The following is an 18,896-nucleotide window of genomic DNA, read 5'->3' as shown; positions in this document are numbered from 1 at the left end:
CTCAGGCTGGTTTTATAATCCCCTTGGCTACATATAGCTTAATTCAAGGTTAATCTGTTGGCTGTTTCATTAGAGTAAATTATTAGCACTCATGACTGCTCGGCAATAAATCCTGCTTTGTTGATGTTAGACTTATGTTCAGTTTTGTTGTAATAAATTGAGCAGTTCATTTCTCAATTGTCACTTGAGGTAGTCTAAATGTTCAAGTCTTTTTGTTATTTCACCAGTTTAAAACGGATCATGTTGCTGACTCTTGATACGATGGCATTTGTTGTATTTCAGAAAGGCTGGTTTTCCACATGTAACAGTTCCACATGCACACAAATGGAAGCTGCTGTTATGCTTGATTGAGGTTCATGCTGTAATGGGCTGAGCTTCAACTCAGATGATTGTCCACAAACAGTTGTTGGTCGACAGTGTTCGAGCAGGTGCACCCATCAGCAAAAGTCATGTGGGTTTTTTGGTTGTTTTTATTTATCCCACCGAGCCCCAGTTACCAGCGCAACTCGATGAAACTCTGGGCGAACTTGGTGCAGACATGGGGTCAAATACTTTGCATTGTATTTAAATACAAATACTTTAGATTTTTGAATTACAAATACAAATACTTTGTACTTTTTCAAATACAAATACTTTATATTTTGAGTATTTCAAATACAAATACTTTCTGTGAACTATAAACAACAAATCAACACAAAAACTGATAAACCGGTGACAATTTATTGTGAAAATAGCATGACCAAATACTATTGATAAGTAAAGGATTGAATGTTTTATCACAAATTCACTATTATAATATCACAGGCAATAATAAATATTCAACACGGTGTCACAGAGATTCCCAAGTTTGAAAAGTATTTGGAAATACTTGGGATCAGTGATGTATTTGAAATGCAAATACTTTGAATTCAAAATCAGAAAATACAAATACTCCGAAAAATGTATTTAAGTATTTTCAAATACAAATACATTTGTATTTGGCCCCATGTCTGACTTGGTGTATGTTCTGTCCTCAACCCTTGATAACTCTGGGTTTTGTTTTGTTTTTTATCCCCGTGATCATAAAACTTTGAAGACAAGTTCCCCAAGCCTATGCCAGGCCGCCTCAAGCTAAGGGCGATGCAGCATGGAGTTCATATGAGCTCCTTTAAAATTATTAATGTGTTCAAACCAGCAACTATTGTCTGTCTGGGTGGTTGCCATCAGTTTCCCAAACTTGACTTGAAACCAGCATGAGTTTAACCAAACTTTCCCACCTTGTGCTGATCTACACCGAGCAGCATAACTACCCCCCTGAGGGACACACAATCCGTGCTGAGACACTGCTCGGGAAACTCTGCACCAAGCTAGACACACATTGATGCACTGATGCTCTACACACCTGCAGAGCACATGCTGTGGTCAGACATGAATGCCTGCACAGCCGTCTCTTTGTCACTGATGTGTACAAGATGAAAGTCTTGGCTATGTTGATTTATTTGTTTCATGGACTCTACCTAAGAAACACAATCTTCTTAAATAAATGAATAAATAAAAGTTTACACTGTACTTTCCTGTGCCTCCTATTCTTAATTTTGTGTTTTCCTAATATTAACCAAGCAGTTCTAAAATGCATTCCTTGTTCACAGTAAATTTTATGTACTTGTTTAGTTAGCCTTGAGATCACTGATGTGCATGACAACAAGTCAGTTTATCTGCATCAGCCACATTTGTGTTTAGTTGCTTAAAATGCATTCTGATTTTTTTTTTTTTTTTTACCTTAACTTCAGCCATCCTTTATTTTGTGTCTTGTCACCAGGTATTAAATGAAGAATGTGATCAGAACTGGTATAAAGCGGAACTAAATGGCAAAGACGGCTTCATCCCGAAGAATTATATAGAGATGAAGGCCCATCCGTAAGTATTTCAGCAGGATTCCTTCCAACATCAGGCTTCGTTTACATGTATCTGAAAGCATGTAACTCATGTTACGCTTGTAATTCTACAAGTATAGCATGGGAAAAAAATGGTGAATCGCTGAGAATATCAAGAGGAATGCTGCTGCAACCATTGCATTGCAACTTTTTAGCAGCAGTTTGACTTTCATTTTTCAGTTTCTCTGTATCCCAGAAGTGCTGTAGTTTGAAGTCGATCTAAATGTCACTGTTTGTAAATCCCACCAGTAAAGACGCACTGTAACCCTGCTGATTAGAGGTAACTTGAATAGCAGTGATTGTAATGGAGAAAATTCTTAGATGTGAACTAACGTTAAATCACGTTTTGTGATAACAGCGCTCTTCAGACACCTATAGAAAGGGAAATGCACATACAGCTATTGCTACATATTGTTACAGACTGTTACATATGTTACAGATGCAACAAAACAAAATATGACATGACTTAATTATGTTTATAGCCTGGGAATTTCTCTGAGGATGGTCAAGGAATTGTGGGACTTTGGGTAATGTGAAAACTGAGACACTTGAAAATATAAACTGATTTTGCACAAGATGACGCCTTTAAGTATCTTATATGATCAGGAGTTTAATGTCGACCTGTTTGCCAGTCTTTCTTGAAAGTTAAAATTTCAATGGAAAAATGCCATGAATGACTTTAATCAAAACCATTAAATAATTTGTATCATCTTTGAAACAATTAACTTCCTTAGACTAAATGTGTGGTCATATGAACTGCTGATTGTGAATGCTGCTGTAGCACGTGGTGGGCTGTGATTTTTGATAACTGAAATATTACCACCTTACACTACACCTAATGCAAAGGTTTTTGTTATGTTAAGCTGAGTGACTGAACCATGTGGAACGACACCAGGGCCCAGTTTCATAAAGCAGTCTAATCTTTGTGTCTACTAAACTACAGTTCGTCGTCCAACATTGTCCGTCTAATCACCATTTCACATCGACAGTTAAACTTGTAAATTAGCCTTCTTACCTTCGTCGATGGTTTTCACAGGCATAACAGCCTTGCGCATGCCATTGCCAAGACACGGCTCCAGTGCGCGGCAGTTTTGTTTACTGCCGGGTTGGTCGTTGTCATGAACTATGTAGCCTTTGTTTATTAACATTTACGGACCCATACGAACAGCAGAATGATGTACTTAGCTCTTAGCGTTGCGGTTTCACGCTTCAGTTTCTTCTTCTACACTTCACCAAGCTTTTTCGTGCACACAACGTTGCTCAGCGTAACAGCGACGCTTAGTGTGGCTCGTGTTAAAACTGTCACAAACACATCGTGACAGTCGTCTGCTGCAACCACGGCCAAAAGTGGTGGAATCTCTGTATTTGAAGGAATATGAGCAACATGGTGGTGCAATATAGCCACCATTTGTTTTGAGGTAAGACACATTTTAGTCAACTTTACTCGGGTAACGTGAAATCTTAGCCGACTAAGCGGTTTGTGCAACTACTAATGTCAAAAACTTAGTCGACTAGATGACTTTAGTCAGCTGAACAAGATTGACTCAAATCCATTCCATTTGGGAATGGCAGCTGTCATGTACCACCACATGATGGAGCAGGAAGGAAGGAGAGCCTTGCAGTGGGAGCAGGTGTTCCGGGACCAGAATAATCCATTGGAGATGTTTACAGACACAGAGGTTCAACAGCGATACCGCTTCTGCCCGCCTACAAGTCTGTATTGTGGACGTGATGACTCCAGCCATCAACCACCAAACGAGGAGGAACAGCGCCCTGCCAGCCATTCTTCAGGTTGTGAATGCGTTGAGGTTTTACACCTGTGGGACCTTTTTAGCACATTATCGCCGACACCTTCCATGTCTCCAAGTTGATCGTGTGCCAAATTGTGAGGGTTGTTAGTTCGGCACTTATCCTATACATCGGCCGATTTGTCCTGCTACCTATTGAGGGACATGGTGATCTTTTCCCAAGCCCCTGTTTTGGCAGCTAGGGCCGCTGTTGTTCCTTTGAAACACTCAAGAGCACCCCTATGTTGCTCGTATTCCTCTAAAAGTAGAGTTTCCTCCACTTTGGAGAACGTAGGGGCCTTTTACTCAGAGCGCTTCTCCTCTGCTGTGGTAGACTCATCCATGGCTGTAGCAGACGACCAAACAGCAAGTTAAAAAAAAAAAAAAACTCTCACGCTTTGGAGGCATGTCTTGACGTCGTCACTCGTGAGGTCGTTTATGCCCATGAAAACCATCGACTAACGTTAGATGGCTAATTTATAAGTTTAGCCGTCTATGTGAAACGGAGAATAGATGGCTAATGTTGGGCAACTAAGTTTAGTAGACTACAAGATTAGACTGCTTTATGAAACCAGGCCCAGGCTTGTTTCTGGAACTTGTACCTTGTAAGAGGAAGTTTTCACTGTTTTGAAATCATGACATTTTCAAAGTGTAGTGTACTGTGAAAATGGTAATTGTTGAGTTGTGCTTTCAGTCATCTCGAGTCATGGCTCTGTCAGCTCACGTACTTTGTGTTGTCACCTCTAGATGGTTCTTTGGTAAGATCCCACGTGCCAAAGCAGAGGAGATGCTGAACAAACAGAGGCATGATGGAGCCTTTCTCATTCGAGAAAGCGAGAGTGCACCGGGGGACTTCTCCCTCTCTGTGAAGTAGGTGGTATCACACTGTGCACTGCAGAAATCATTTACTGTTGTCCTCATGTCGGTGGCGTGTTGCCTAACGACTGATCAGGTTCATGAGTTTCTATTCTTTGCTTCAGTTTGAGTCATCACAGACACTTCCTTATTCTTCAGAAGCCTCGGTGCTGCCCTCTGGTGAACAGTACTTTAAGTTGCCCTGTAAACTGATCGTCAGCTCTTTTTTAGGATTTGCTGAGTAATTTTAGCTGATACATCCGGACCTCATTTCCTTTTTGCTGCATCTCTCCAAATTGACTGTCCAGTATTTCACAGCACGTTGTAAAGTGATTGTACGGTTTGTCTCTTAGACTTTTGAATCGTCCGTCCTGGTTCATTTCAGCACAGACTCATCAGCCTGTCACAGACGTGACTAATGCGTTTGATCAGTGAAGTTCATGTCTGAGCAGCTGAATGTTCTCTAATCTTGATTAAATATGTTCCTTCTAACTATATTAGATGCCAAAAAGACAATTTGATCATTACACTTAGCGTTCTTTCTCAATCATGGTGATCCACAGGTTTGGAAATGACGTCCAGCACTTTAAAGTCCTTCGTGACGGGGCTGGAAAGTACTTCCTATGGGTGGTAAAGTTTAACTCCCTCAATGAGCTGGTGGATTACCACCGTTCCACTTCAGTCTCCCGCAATCAGCAAATATTCCTGCGCGACATTGAGCAGGTCACCCAGGTAAGAAGATCCATCCCCAAGACTAAAATGTTTGTGTGTGTGTTTGTGTTCCCTTGTTGTGAGGCACCCGTGCTAACCACTAATCCACCCTGCTGGTTTCTAGCATTTGAAACAGTTAAATGTTTTTTGGCAGCTCTTTTATAGTCTCTGTGGTGTGCTCATGGCTGAGGGGTTATGGTACATACCACATGCCACAGAATGTGTTCTGCAGTGTCTCCAAGTCCAAACTTTGAGCTGGGCAAACTTTGCTGCATGTTTCTCACGGTCTTTGATTCCCTGTTTGCGGTCTCTCTTTCACTGAGGCTGCAAAATGGCAAAATAGTGTGTGTGTGTGTGTGTGTGTGTGTGTGTGTGTGTGTGTGTGTGTGTGTGTGTGTGTGTGTGTGTGTGTGTGTGTGTGTGTGTGTGTGTGTGTGTGTGTGTGTACATATTCATTTATTTTATTAGGGATGTGAATCGTTCAACAACTCACGATTCGATTCCGATTCTTTGGGTGACGATTCGATTCAGAATCGATTTTCGATTCAAAGAGCTCTGAGAAATTGTTATATTACTTAAAAATGTTTAAGAAAATGCAGCTTTACAAGGTTAATCAAGTGATTCTAGATGTAAATTTACTTATCTGCTTTGCTCATTCGGAGTTGGCTGGCAGTTTAGCGAAGCGCTGGTCAGTAGTCGGCAGAGACCGCTGCTCCCCTCTTTTAGCTCCGGTTGATGGTGTAGCATGTGGGCTTGTGGATTTGAAGTGTTTCCGAAGTACTTGACTTTCATTTTGCAGATTTTGCACACTGCATAAGTCATGTCAAGCTCCTTCTTATGCAGCAAATAATAAAATCCAAAATGCCTTCAGCAAAGACGGTGCTGGCTGAATTAGCTCTTCGTCTGCCATGCTAAGCTACAGCCACTGAACTCTGCAGCTCACGAGTGTTTGAAGCACGCCGGACCCCCCGGGGATGCTGTAGTACGGAGGCCACTGCCTGACAAACAGTACACGCCGCAGCGAGTAAGCAAGAAAATGTTTAAAAATGCTTTTTAAAAATTGATTCTTGGACATTTTGGATCGATTCAGAATCGTAATAAATAAGAATTGCGATTTGGACGTGAATCGATTTTTTTTTTTTTTTTTTTACGACACCCCTGTATTTTATCTCTGAAGTCCTCTGGAGACCGTTTGGGTATTGACCCATCCAAAAACTCCTTGGACTATGTCACTGTTTTGGAATTCAGTATGACTGTTTACATTTATGGACATATAATGGCTAGAATGTTAGTAGGGTTAAAAAAAAAAAAGGCATATTCATGCTGTGGACCAGTGTTTCCAAATCCTGGTCCACAGGACCCCAAACTTGCAGATTTTCTGTCTCTGCCTGTGTAAGTCCAAGCAGTTCGAATCACTCAGTTGTCTGTTAGCTCTTGATTGGCACACACAGGTGTGCTCAGCCAGTCCTTTTTGGTACAGCAGGGAGAATTGAAAAACTTCCCAGTTAGAGGTTCCTGAGGGCTGGTGTCGACACTAAAATCAATGTAGTGCATAAAAAGTGATAATACTCGTGTGTATGTTTGTCTGTTTATTCGATCAGGCCCTTACTTTGACAGCCAAATATGGACAAATTAAAGAGGCATGCCACGATCGATTTTACGCTAAATGCATTTGTTACTCGGGTAGGTTAATGACTTTGACTGTGACAGATTTAGCCGATATTAACTTGTAACAGCAAAGCGTGTGTCAATGAGCTGCATATAAATGGTCTTCTGCACATTTTGTGTTCGATATAAGAACGAACGGTGGCAATGTGGTCATTTCTCATGGATTGTAACACAGCGTCTCTGTTTTATTTATTAGTGTCATTGTGACCTGACTGACCTGTCATTCTGCTTGTTTTCTCTTTGGGTTGTGCAGCATCCCACATACGTGCAGGCGCTCTTTGATTTTGACCCCCAGGAGGAAGGCGAGCTGGGCTTCCGGCGCGGCGACTTTATCCAGGTCCTGGACAACTCTGACCCCAACTGGTGGAAAGGCGGTTGCCACGGCCAAACGGGCATGTTCCCCCGCAACTACGTCACGCCTGTCAATCGGAACATGTAAACAGTTGGAGCGTCTTAAAAGGCCACCCATCACCACCATCATTTTTGATCTCATCTGCCCCATCCAAATCCCCAACCACCCCTCCACCCTCTCCACCATCCCACCATGACAGGAGCAGACAGGAAAGAATGCGAACAGCCAGGAGGGAAAGCTAAAAACAGGAGTAGTGCTGTGTGGGCGGCAGCTGAGGAAAAATCAACTTGTGCTGAGAATTTTTCACCTCCCTGGTAAACGCCTCGTGAGGACTGAACTTTTTTTGTTGTTGTTTGTTTTGTTTGTTGAGGGAAACCTAAATGTATTGGAGCTAAGCATAGCGCATCATCCGTGAAGATAACCAAATAGTCCTCCCACTAAAGCTCCCGCAGCTGCATCTGTCTTCTTAACTTTTCTACCTTCTTGCCTTTTGTTTTCTTTGCTGCATGTTTTAATGGCATAAAACAAATACCTACCGATAAACCCTAACTCTGTTTTAAAGGAAAGACATAAAGATGTTTAAAAAAAATGGAAAAAGAAAAAGAATGCAAAAAAAATTTGTCAAAAATGTCATCATCTACAGCAAACTTCCTTGTCTGTGATCATTGGCATGTGAGTATTGTACATCAGCTGTCGGCTGTATAAATAAAAATAGAGAATCCATTTTTTAAGAATATATATTATATATTTGTATGTGTTGTCTGTTTTACCTTTCATCACAAATTGTACTTTTTTTTTTTTTTGCTAAATTATGTTCAGTCTTATGGTAGTCTGGATAAAATATCGTAGCTCTAGAATGTGCGTCACCCCTAAGTTTATCAGTGCACCCTCAGAATACACAGTGTGAAACTCAAGAGGGTCATAAAATCTGTTTAAAAAAATAAAAAATTATTCATGTCTGCAGTGCAAGGAATGCTGTTCTGAGTAAACTAGCCCTGTCCGGAAACTAACCAGCAAGTAGAGCCATGTACGCTGCCGGGGCTGTGCAAGGTCAGCCGCGTTTTCAAAGCCAATGTATTTATTGCAGCCATTGTACCTGGGCAGTGAATGTAGCTGATTGAGTTCATAGACATTAACATGAGGGACGCAAGGTCGGAGAACTGAACTACACAACCGCGCAAGGGATTCTAAGATGTGCTGAAAGAGTCATATTGTCTAATTTTTTTTTTTTTTAAGAGCGTGATGTATGAGAATATGTACAGTTGCTTCATATGAATTCTACAAACATGTATTGTTCATTGCATGCATTTGGAAACTCTTCCCGCACGTAACTGAGGAGGCTGAGTTCAGATAATCATTGTGTATTCATTCACCTGTGCAAATCTGCAGCTGGCACACACACACTTCAGAAAAACAGGAAGATTGTCTATGATTAAACTTGAGAGATCAGCTCAGCTGATTTTCCCCCTTTACCTTTTTTTTGTAAAATACTGCATGTGATAAAGCACTTTTTGTTTTGTTTTTTTATTTGTTTTCCCCTCTCCTCTGGTCTGGTCCATTGCGTGTTTGTGTTTACTGTTTGTTTCCATCTCCTTGTTCTCTCTGGATAGTGCCTTTCTCTCTAGTGTTTCAGTGTCTCCGACCTGCTATTTGAGCCCCCGTTGGTCCTGCCGTGACACGGTGTACATAACTAGACATCTCCTCCACACCCCCACCACATCGCCACACATCTACCGTTGTCTCCACCAACATGGAACTCTTATTTAAGTGTCTCTCGCCTCGTCTTACCTAATGATACTTTGTTTTGCTGTTTTGTTTTGTTTTTAATTTGCATTTTTTTTCAATTAATAAAATGCAATTATTAAAAAAAGTGTGATTTAAGATTTGTGTCTTAAAGCAGCAGCCATGTAATATAATTTCCATGTATTTCAGTATAGTATCAACTTGTAGACTCAAAATCTACCACAGTGAACCTCTCGCCTGATTTGATTGCTGGGCGATTCTATGGTAACGGAATTATAATCGGAGCACATTTTTAAATATGGCCAGATTTTCCCATCTTTGTAATTCCATTATCATAGAATTACCCTGCTAACAGAGCTGATGGCCATCTGCTCCCCAAAGTTGACCAGATTTTTGATGAGTTTGTGCTTGTTTGTCCTTTTGTTGAGATGTACAAATAAGTCCTATGTATGCCCTAGGGTCCATTGGTGCTATTGCTTATTTTCAAATTCCATAGGGTGGAGCAAATTGAGTTGCAATATTATACAACTACTTTATTGTCTACAATGTGTGAAATTTGCCTTTGGTTTCATCAGAAAAACACCTTTTGTTAACCTTACGTCATCACAGTGTATGACTACCCCTGGGTGGGACTCTGAGTGGACTGAGACCATGTACGCTGAACAAAATATAAATAACATTTTTGTTTTTACTGTCATTTTCATGAGCTGAACTCAAAGATGAAAAACATTTTCTATATACATAAAGATCTCTAATATTCACAAATCTGTCTAAATCTGTTAGTGAGCACTTCTACTTTGCAGAGATAAAACATCCAACCTCACTGGTGTGGCAAATCAAGATGCTGATTAGACAGCATGATTATTGCACAGGTGTGCCTTAGGCTGGCCACAATTAAAGGCCACTCTGAAATGTTCAGTTTTATCACACACAACACAATGCCACAGATGTTGCAAGTTTTGAGGGAGCTTGCAACTGGCATGCTGACTGCAAGAATGTCCACCAGAGTTGTTTAACCGTGACATGAATGTTCATTTCTCTACCATAAGCCATCTCCAAAGGCATTTCAGAGAATTTGGTAGTACATCCAACCAGTCTCACAATCGCAGACCAGGACCTCCACATCCAGCATGTTTACTTCCAAGATGGTCTGAGACCAGCCACCCGGACAGCTGCTGCAACAGTCGGTTTTCAGAACCAAAGAATTTTTGCACAAACTGCCAGAAACTAAGAGGAGCTCATCTGCATGCTCATTGTCCTCATTGAGGTCTCGACCTGACTGCAGTTTATCATTGTAACCGACTTGAGTAGGCAAATGCTCACATTCGATGGCATCTGGCTGCTGATCAACTGCGAAAGAGAAGTGTTGCACTGCGCGAGACAAATGGTGGTCACACCAGATACAGACTGGATTTCTGACTTACTAAAAATTTTGTCCTCATCGGTATCAGTAGTGTAACCCAGAGAGAAGAGACCTCCATAAGCATTAGCAGAAATTCCAATAATCTAACCATGATGGGGTTCTCATGTAAACTCTGAAATGTTCAGTCTGCCAATAATAATAATTCTGCCATTAATGTGAATAGCGACTGACATATTTGTGGATCTCAACTGCAGTTTTGTGCTGAGAATATCTCAATATTGCATAACTGAGCAAAGTGATGAATGTGTGTTCGGTGATCCACCAATGCTGAATCACCCTTCACAAACAGAATTTTCAGTTTTGCAAATACACATTTATTTGTAAAAACCCACACACAAATTACAAATCAGAAATTTGTGTTTGTAGGTCACAAAGCATGTGTACAAATCAAAGGATATTTGTAAATCACCCTCTGTGCATTTGCAAGTATTGAGATAAATTTAACTCCATACTCCAAAAATTTAGGTTTCCTAAATATTTATTAGGGCTACTCTTAAAACTTCACTTATCTTTATAATTTTATTACTGGTCAATTTTAGAATTGATTTAGAAGAGATATACTTATCTCACAGGAATATATTACAATTATCTGGGAACTACTTTTTGCGCAGGAATTCATCAAACACGTTGGCCGCAGCTGTGCACTAACACAGAATATACAGAAGCTGTATATCGTTGTTCGGCAATCATTCTAAGTGATGTGTGTGTACATTGATACCACATTTTAGAGGAGCACGGGTGACTAAAACATATACCTTGGTATTTATGAAGCAATTTACTATATATTGTTCATTTCGATGACATTTTGTGGAGCCCCTCCAACTTTTACCCCAGCTCCCCCTCAGCCCCCCCAACAAAAATATCCTGGCGCCGCCACTGTTTACAGTATGCCACAGCTTATATCAAACTGGTCAGAATTTGTGTCTCATATCTATACACTGCTGAACAGAGCCTGGATGGTGATCTTTAGGACGTGACAGTGTATTTTTACTTTATTCTCTAATACACAAGTAGTTACAAATGTAATGAGTTCAAATGATCCAATTTTAAGAAACAAAACTAGCAATAACACCAATTTCTTAACTTTGTCCAAATCTGTTCAGTCGATGTTATAGAACATATCTTCTATATTACTTGACTGCCAGCCGCTGGCTGTTTCGTATAGTTTTGTGTTTGTTTTTATGACATTCTAACGAGCGCCACTAACTTAGCTTATGGCAAGCTAAAAGTGGACACTCGTTTTGGCCGAACTTCGAGCCAGTTTCTGGGTATTATATTAGTATGCACCCAAGGCCAATGTGCTTAATGAATTCATACGCAAAAAGTAGTTCCCAGATAATTGTGCTAATTCCTGTCAGATAATGATTATATCTCATCTAAATTAATTCTAAACTTTACCAGTAATAAAATTACAAAATGAACTGAAGAGTAGCCGTAATAAATATTTAAGAAACTTAAGTTTATGAGCAACTTCACCTGTTATGGCTCAAGCACATTGTAAACATTGACACGATCTAGTTTGATGCGGAAGAGTTGAGAAAGATACGGTTGGAATGTTTTGATTACCATTTACAGTTGGCGATGAAAGAGTTAGGTGTTAAAGTCAGAACAAGAAGCTGCACTGAAAGAGATCCATCTGGAAAGAGACATTCTGTGTGCACTCTGAGCAGGGTGATATTCACTGTTTTAACGGTGGGAGGTGCTGTTCTCCTTAATCATGTCAGTACGTGTAAACGTCTCTGGCAGAGGAGTAATTAAAAAATTGTTAGTGTTTCTTGTTTTTTTTTTTGTACGGAGATGTTGGAATAAGCTCATCAACACTGTGTTTTTAGTTCAGTCTTTTAAAAGCACTGTATGGATGTAATAAATGATCAAACTTGCTGTTTCCTAAGTTATATCTTAATTGATATTTATTTATTATTGATCTTTATTGCACATTTTGATTAATTTGTTTTTCATTTTAATGAGTCACGTTCTGTATTTATGGACTTAAAATAATTAATGGCATTATTCCACACTCCAATACAGTTGGTGGCGATGTGCACCAGTAAGCTGGTTTGCAAACTGCTAATAAACACGAAGAAGAAGCAATTTTATTTTTGTTTTTAACTGAAAATTATTCAGTGTATTTTCAGACTGTGGCTGAACTCTTAAAGCAGCGATTCATGATGGATTCAGACATGACGTTGGCAACCTTTACTGAATTCTTGCAGTCTGCAAGATATTAGCAAGATCAAAACAATCATGGCCGCAAAGATGAAGCACTGAATGAAGATAAATAATTAAAAAGAAATTGGCCTGCGCTTGACAGTGGTACAAAATTTCAACTTGAAAATACCCTATCTACAAGGCCATGAGAATAATGTTTTCCTTGGCAGAGTTTAGCAGCAATCAAATCCGTTTCAGCAGAGCAATTGGTGGAATAACAACGGGTGGCAACATCTGTACAAGAAGGTGATGGTTAAGAGGTTAAAACTGTGGATTTGTGACCAAAAGGATCCTTGTTTCAAATCACCGTCACACCAGACAATCACTCCCTGTCGCAGACCGAACTGTCCCCCCTAAAAATCGGTCCCCCCCCTGCCTTCACTGCACATGCGTCATCAGCTGCAGTTGACTGATCATCACCTTGTTTCTGCTTCAAACTGCACTCCAGTCATCATCTATCTCAGCAACAGATATCTGAAGCTTTTGTACAACAATCATTTCCACATAAATTCAGCATTATTTCATCATAAAAGATGGAGGAAACTATCAGAGCACCACAGTAGCGCAAGCTGTTAGCTGTTGCATTCACTTCGCCTCCGTCATTGCAAAGTATCACAGATTATCACTTCGTTTCTGCTTAAAACTGACTTCAGAATGATTCAAGAGGTTTTACCTTGTAATCTGATCATTAATAATCCCATATTCCATTTGATCGCTTTGGGTGAAGAGAGTTCATCTCAGACGAGCTGCTGAGCTCCGAAATGACGCATGTGTAGCAGCTGCACTCTGCGTTGTGTTGTTATGACTCCGCCCATTCGCTCCCCTCGGGACACGAATTCGTGCTCCTCAGTATGGAAGTCAGACTCTCTAACCAGAAGGCTAAAACCCAGGGCTCTGGCCTTGTGACCAGAGAATCCTTTTGAGCTGTTGGGAGTGAAGTTTACTAACTACATCTGCACAGCGACACCTGCTGGCCTCCATTACACATGCGCAGTGGAGGCAGGGCGGACCAATCTTTAGGGGCGGACACTTAATTTGTAAAGTGGGAGGTCCCGGAGCACAGAGGATGGGTGGCTCCGGTGCAGAAAAAAAAAGAAGGGCGGGGCTTGCGAACAACGCTGTGCGCCACACCGAAAATAAACTGGGCATGTATTGTAGGCCTAGTCACACCAAATCCGGATAGAGTACAAATTCCTCAGTGGTCCCTCGTTTATCGCAGGAGTTACGTTCTCCGTGTTCACACCGGGCGCAAGACGAGCGACTGCAGCCACAGGTTGCCATGTAATCCCTATGTAAGGACGCGTTTTGGCACCAAACCGTGCAGCGCGACGCGAGTGAAGTGATTTTTTGCGTTTTGCGCGTTTGTGGCGTGATATTGCGTCGCATCACGTCATGTTGCCCTCCTCCCCAAGGTGATTTTTTTTTTATATATTTTGTTAGTCAAGAGAGGTGGCGGATCACAGATCCAGTATAAATAGCTGGCGGAGCCAACGTCAGAGGTTCCGGAGCGCGCTCCGGCTTGCTCCCCTTCAAATTAAGCCCTGGGCGGACCATTCTGTCTGTGACACCGGCCCTTGGGCAAGTTATTCCTGGTGTGTACTGAGTGCCTTGCATGGCAGCACACTGACATCGGAGTGTGAATGTGAGGCATCATTGTAAAGCCCTTTGACTATAAAAGTGCTGTCTAAAGTCCCTTTACAAAGAATTACAGATAGGAATATTGTTGACCTAGACCAATATGTGACTCTGAATGATTATTGTTGTTACATTATAAATATTTGCTTCTCTTTTTTTTTTCCTAGCGTTTAACGTCTGGATTGAACAGAATCTCAAAAAACTAAATCGTTGTCGGCAGGATTCGAACCTGCGCGGGGAGACCCCAATGGATTTCTAGTCCATCGCCTTAACCACTCGGCCACGACAACATATACCATTTTACTCTCTGTGTTCTTTAAAGAGCTAGTTCTGTGGTGGTGAGTTTGTTTGCTGATATACTCATATAAATATTTTGTACCTAGAAGCTGTATTATCTTTGCAAAATAAATATTAAATAGTCTAATCAAAAACATACAATATGTGAACCTCAAGTCAAGAAATGAGGAGACGATCTTGAAGTGTTTCCTGCCACCTTAAAAGTGAATTACACACGTACTCCACTAGAGGGCAACAGTTACTTCAAATGACGGCGTTACCGTGCATCGGGAAAGTATTCACAGCGCTTCACTTTTTCCACATTTTATGTTACAGTCTTATTCCAAAATGGATAAAAAAAAAAATTCAAATTTCTACAAACAATACTTGTGTGAAGCGCCTTGAGGCAACTTTGTTGTGATTTGGCGCTATATAAATGAAAATAAATTTAAATTGAATTGAAAAATAAAAATACCCCATAATGACAATATATATATATTTTTTTCTAATTTATATAAAATTAAAAAAAACCCTAAGAAACCACACGCACATAACAGCTTTTGCCATGAAGCTCAAAATTGAGCTAATGTGCATCCTGTTTCCACTGATCATTATTGAGATCTTTCTAATTGGAGTTCACCTGGGGTAAATTCAGTTGATTGGACATGATTTGGAAAGGCACACCTGTCTAGATATAAGGTCCCACAGTTGACAGTGTATGACAGAGTACAAACCAAGCAAGTCAAAGGAATTGTTTGTAGACCTCTGAGACAGGATTGTCTCAAGGCACAATTCTGCAGAAGGATACCGAAAAAAATTCTGTTGCTGTGAAGGTCCCAATGAGCACAGTGGCCTCCATCATTCGTAAATGGAAGAACTTCGGATCCACCAGGATTCTTCCTAGAGCTGCCCCCAGTCTAAACTAAGTAATCAGTAATCGGGGTGGTGACCAAGAACCCGATGGTCACTCTGTCAGAGCTCCAGAATTCCTCTATGTAAAGAGGAAAACCTTCCAGTAGGACAACCATTTCTGCAGCAATCCACCAATCAGAACTGTATGGTGGCCAGACAGAAGCCACTCCTTAGTAAAAGGCACATGACAGCCTGCCTGGAGTTGGCGAAAAGGCACCTGACGGACTCTCAGACCATGAGAAACAACATTTTCTGATCTGATGAGACAAAGATTGAACTGATTGGTATGAATGCCAGGCATCATGTTTGGAGGAAACCAGGCACCATCCCTACAGTGAAGCATGGTGGTGGCACATCATGCTGTGGGGATGCTTTTCAGCAGCAGGAACTGGGAGACTAGTCATAGTGCAGCAGATAACTGAAACAGTCGTGCAAATGGTGATGCAAGCACCAAAGTTGGCACAAATACTCCTTAGACATTACTCTTTTGAACAAACTGACTGGCCACTTGAATTTTCAATAGGCGGCCAGATAGGGGTCAATTTAAGAATTACACAGGGGTCAACATTAAAAATGCTCAAATCATTTGGAAAACTACACCACATTACTTGTCTGATCATAAACATTCCAAAAAGGTATAGCTTGGACTATCTATGACTGAATGATCAGGAGTTATAGGGTTAAAAACAGCAAAAATGGTGACAAAGGTCAGTGTCAGTTTGTACAGGGGTCAAAAGTTAAAGTTGCTCTAATTTTGGTAAAACATGATGCAAATTATTGGTTGAGCTAGTAGGATTAATAAATGGAATAGTTTTGATTGTGATGAATGTTTGGTCTCCAAAGCGAAGGTCAAACAAGGTCAACATCCATTGGATTCTATGACATGTGACATATGTTACCCCATAACATGATAATTAAGCATGATACATGCTCCAAACTATTCCTTTTTAAAACCCTGTTAACTAAGTATAAAATATCTAAATATAAGTGGGGGAAAAAATGAAATAACATAAAATAAGCATGCTGTTAAGAACAATAGAATATAACAAGCAGTGTAATAATGTAATAAAAAGAAATATACACTGTAAGAAGGGAAATATAAAATATGCTTGTGTGATGGCCTACATGATATGTACATGATAGTGCATCAGTGTGCAACATTTGTTGTTTTGTGCAACATTCAGCAGTAAATGTTTTCGCGCAGTTTAGTGCAATTGAGCCAATGGATTCAAGTTAACAGGTATTGTAGTGGAATAGAATAAAGTGTCTGTAATATAGTAAAGTGTCCAATAGAAATAAAGTGACCAGTGATGGGGGGCTCTGTCCTTAAGGGGGGGGGGGGGGGGGTTCAGCTGTTTAACAGTCTAATGGCTGTGGGAAAGAAGGAGTTCTTGAACCTGGTGGTTTCTCACAGTCCTGAACCTGCAACCTGAGAGGAGGAGTGTGAATAGTCCAGAGAAACAAATTAAGAAAAACAAAAATTCAGAAACAATCACAAAACAGAAATTCAGGAAAACAAATTTAGGAAAAACTAAAATCCTGAAAAACATTCAGAAAAACTAAAATTTTGAAAAAAAAAATTGGAAAACCAAAAATTCTGGAAAAAATGGGTGGGGGTGGGGTTCTAAAACAAAAACAGCATTTGTCTGAAATGACCGTATGCATTTCGTCGAAGTATAGTGTGTCTTCGACACTGCTGGATTCACCAGAGGCCCAAGTGTAATAAATGTGACTTCAAATAAATAATTAAATGTGGATTATTTTTATTTGATGTCGGCCATTGTTGCCGCTGAGTGGAAGCGCTGGACCACGTGACTCCTTCAGTCACGGCCTGTGTGGAGCTCCAGAAGCAGAGAGGAAGAAAAATGGCGGCTCTCGACGAAGCCAAACGAGTCGCCGGCCTGTAACATTTTCAGCATTCGCATCCGAAGCGACACGGGGACTCTGCGGGGTGACCGCGCCGTCTGCATCTCCCCGCTGCCCCGGCTGTCCTGCTTCATCTTGCGTCGGCGGAGGGGAAAGGAGCGAACAGACTGAGTGGGTAAAATAAAAGAAGTCTGCTATCATGAGAGGGAAAAGGGGCAGGCCGCCCAAACCGCTACCAGCCGAGGAGCCGAGCCCAGCGGCCACCCGCAGCCTCCGGCTCCGGAGGAACGTGAAGCCCAGAGTGCGGGACAGCGAGGACGAGGAGGTCGAGCTCCCCAAAAGGGAACCCAGCAAATCGACCAGGGGGAAGAGAAGAAAGAGATCCGCCGCCTCGACGCGGGGCAGGGGAAGAGGCAGAGGCGGCGGTGGAGGTGGTAGAGGAGGCAGAGGAGGACGAGGAGGGAGGCGAGCGGCTGCATCCAAGGCGGCTGTAGCAGCGGTGGTGTACGACGACCATGAGAGCGAGGAGGAGGAGGACGACGCTGTCAGTTTGAGGTCGGAGGAGGAAGAAGAGTTTGTCGAGGAGGACCCTCAGTCCGAGGAGGATGAGGCCCTGAAGGAGGACTCTGACTGTCTAGATGAGGATGTGCTGGAGGAAGAGGAGGATGATGCCAGTTACTGTACGGAGAGCAGCTTCAGGAGTCACAGCACGCACGCCAGCACTCCCGGTAAATGAACGTGTTTACACAAACCGCAGCACATGACCAAATTGTGCATCAAATACTATAAAAAAAAAAAAAATCAGTCTTTGAAGGTATATCGTTATTGTTCAAAATGGAGTATGCACACTGTATGAACACAGGCCGCAGTCCGCTCACTAAATGCTGCTGCAGGAGGAACTGAATGGACATTGACGCGTTAATATACGTTACTGACATCAGTGTATCACGTAATTAAACATACGTTCACCAAGCATAAGAATAACGTTGTTTACGGAACCACTTAGCCGGAAATGCCGAGAGCGCTTTAGCTAAGCTGCTGACGAGGCTAATGTTAGCACTTGAATTAGCTTGTGTGTTATCTTCCGTCATCCTCAAGATATGTAACGTTACCTTTTAGGTGAGGTTATTTAAAAAACACACACACACGCTGCAGTTTCTGAATGAAAACTATAATTAAATGAACGCTGTATTGCACAAAGCTGAGTATTTTAGCACGGTCGCTTCATTAGCATAACATTTGGCTCACTGCTTCCAATCCTAGCAAAACAACACATCTGATGACAGTCACGGTGCAACCGTCGACGAAAGGGGTTTATTATCTGTGGTTTGGGGAACAATTTTTATAAATCAGACAAATGGTATTTTAAGAGGTAATGCTTTCTTTGCTGCAGCAGGATGAAGCAGCCAGGTTGACTAGGTTGGCAAACTCTCCCAGAATGCACCATGTGCCCATAGCAACCAGTGCAAAGGGTAAAACAAGGCATTGTTCTGTACTTCTCAGAAGGTAGGTTTGTGGCATTTAATCATGCCTATAATCTATTGCAT

General features: G+C 41.4%; 2 protein-coding genes and 1 non-coding gene across 10 annotated transcripts in view; 2 read left to right on the top strand and 1 right to left on the bottom strand.

The window, feature by feature from the left end:
- grb2b (growth factor receptor-bound protein 2b) overlaps positions 1–8,587 on the top strand; it is a 52,340-nt gene extending 43,753 nt beyond the window's left edge. Inside the window, exons 3-6 of the mRNA XM_034190476.1 lie at positions 1,799–1,896; positions 4,448–4,570; positions 5,119–5,287; positions 7,188–8,587. Of these exons, the coding sequence (XP_034046367.1) occupies positions 1,799–1,896; positions 4,448–4,570; positions 5,119–5,287; positions 7,188–7,373 (576 nt within the window). The 3' untranslated portion in view covers positions 7,374–8,587. The remainder of the gene's footprint in view (positions 1–1,798; positions 1,897–4,447; positions 4,571–5,118; positions 5,288–7,187) is intronic.
- A 5,916-nt stretch (positions 8,588–14,503) lies between these two features.
- Positions 14,504–14,585, bottom strand: trnas-aga. The gene has a single exon. It is a non-coding gene; the product is annotated as a tRNA-Ser (tRNA).
- Positions 14,586–17,301: 2,716 nt separating this feature from the next.
- The window catches only part of bptf (bromodomain PHD finger transcription factor), an 82,899-nt gene continuing 81,304 nt past the window's right edge, over positions 17,302–18,896 (top strand). For all 8 annotated transcript variants that reach the window (XM_034190125.1, XM_034190127.1, XM_034190124.1 and 5 more), the window contains exon 1: positions 17,302–18,077. In XM_034190125.1, coding sequence (XP_034046016.1) covers positions 17,549–18,077 — 529 coding nt within the window. In that variant the 5' untranslated portion in view covers positions 17,302–17,548. The remainder of the gene's footprint in view (positions 18,078–18,896) is intronic.

The sequence above is a fragment of the Thalassophryne amazonica genome, chromosome 16 (genome assembly GCF_902500255.1).
Source record: "Thalassophryne amazonica chromosome 16, fThaAma1.1, whole genome shotgun sequence".
Taxonomy (NCBI): domain Eukaryota; kingdom Metazoa; phylum Chordata; class Actinopteri; order Batrachoidiformes; family Batrachoididae; genus Thalassophryne; species Thalassophryne amazonica.
Note: the sequence above shows the minus strand (reverse complement) of the source record. Positions and strands in the feature narration are given on the sequence as shown.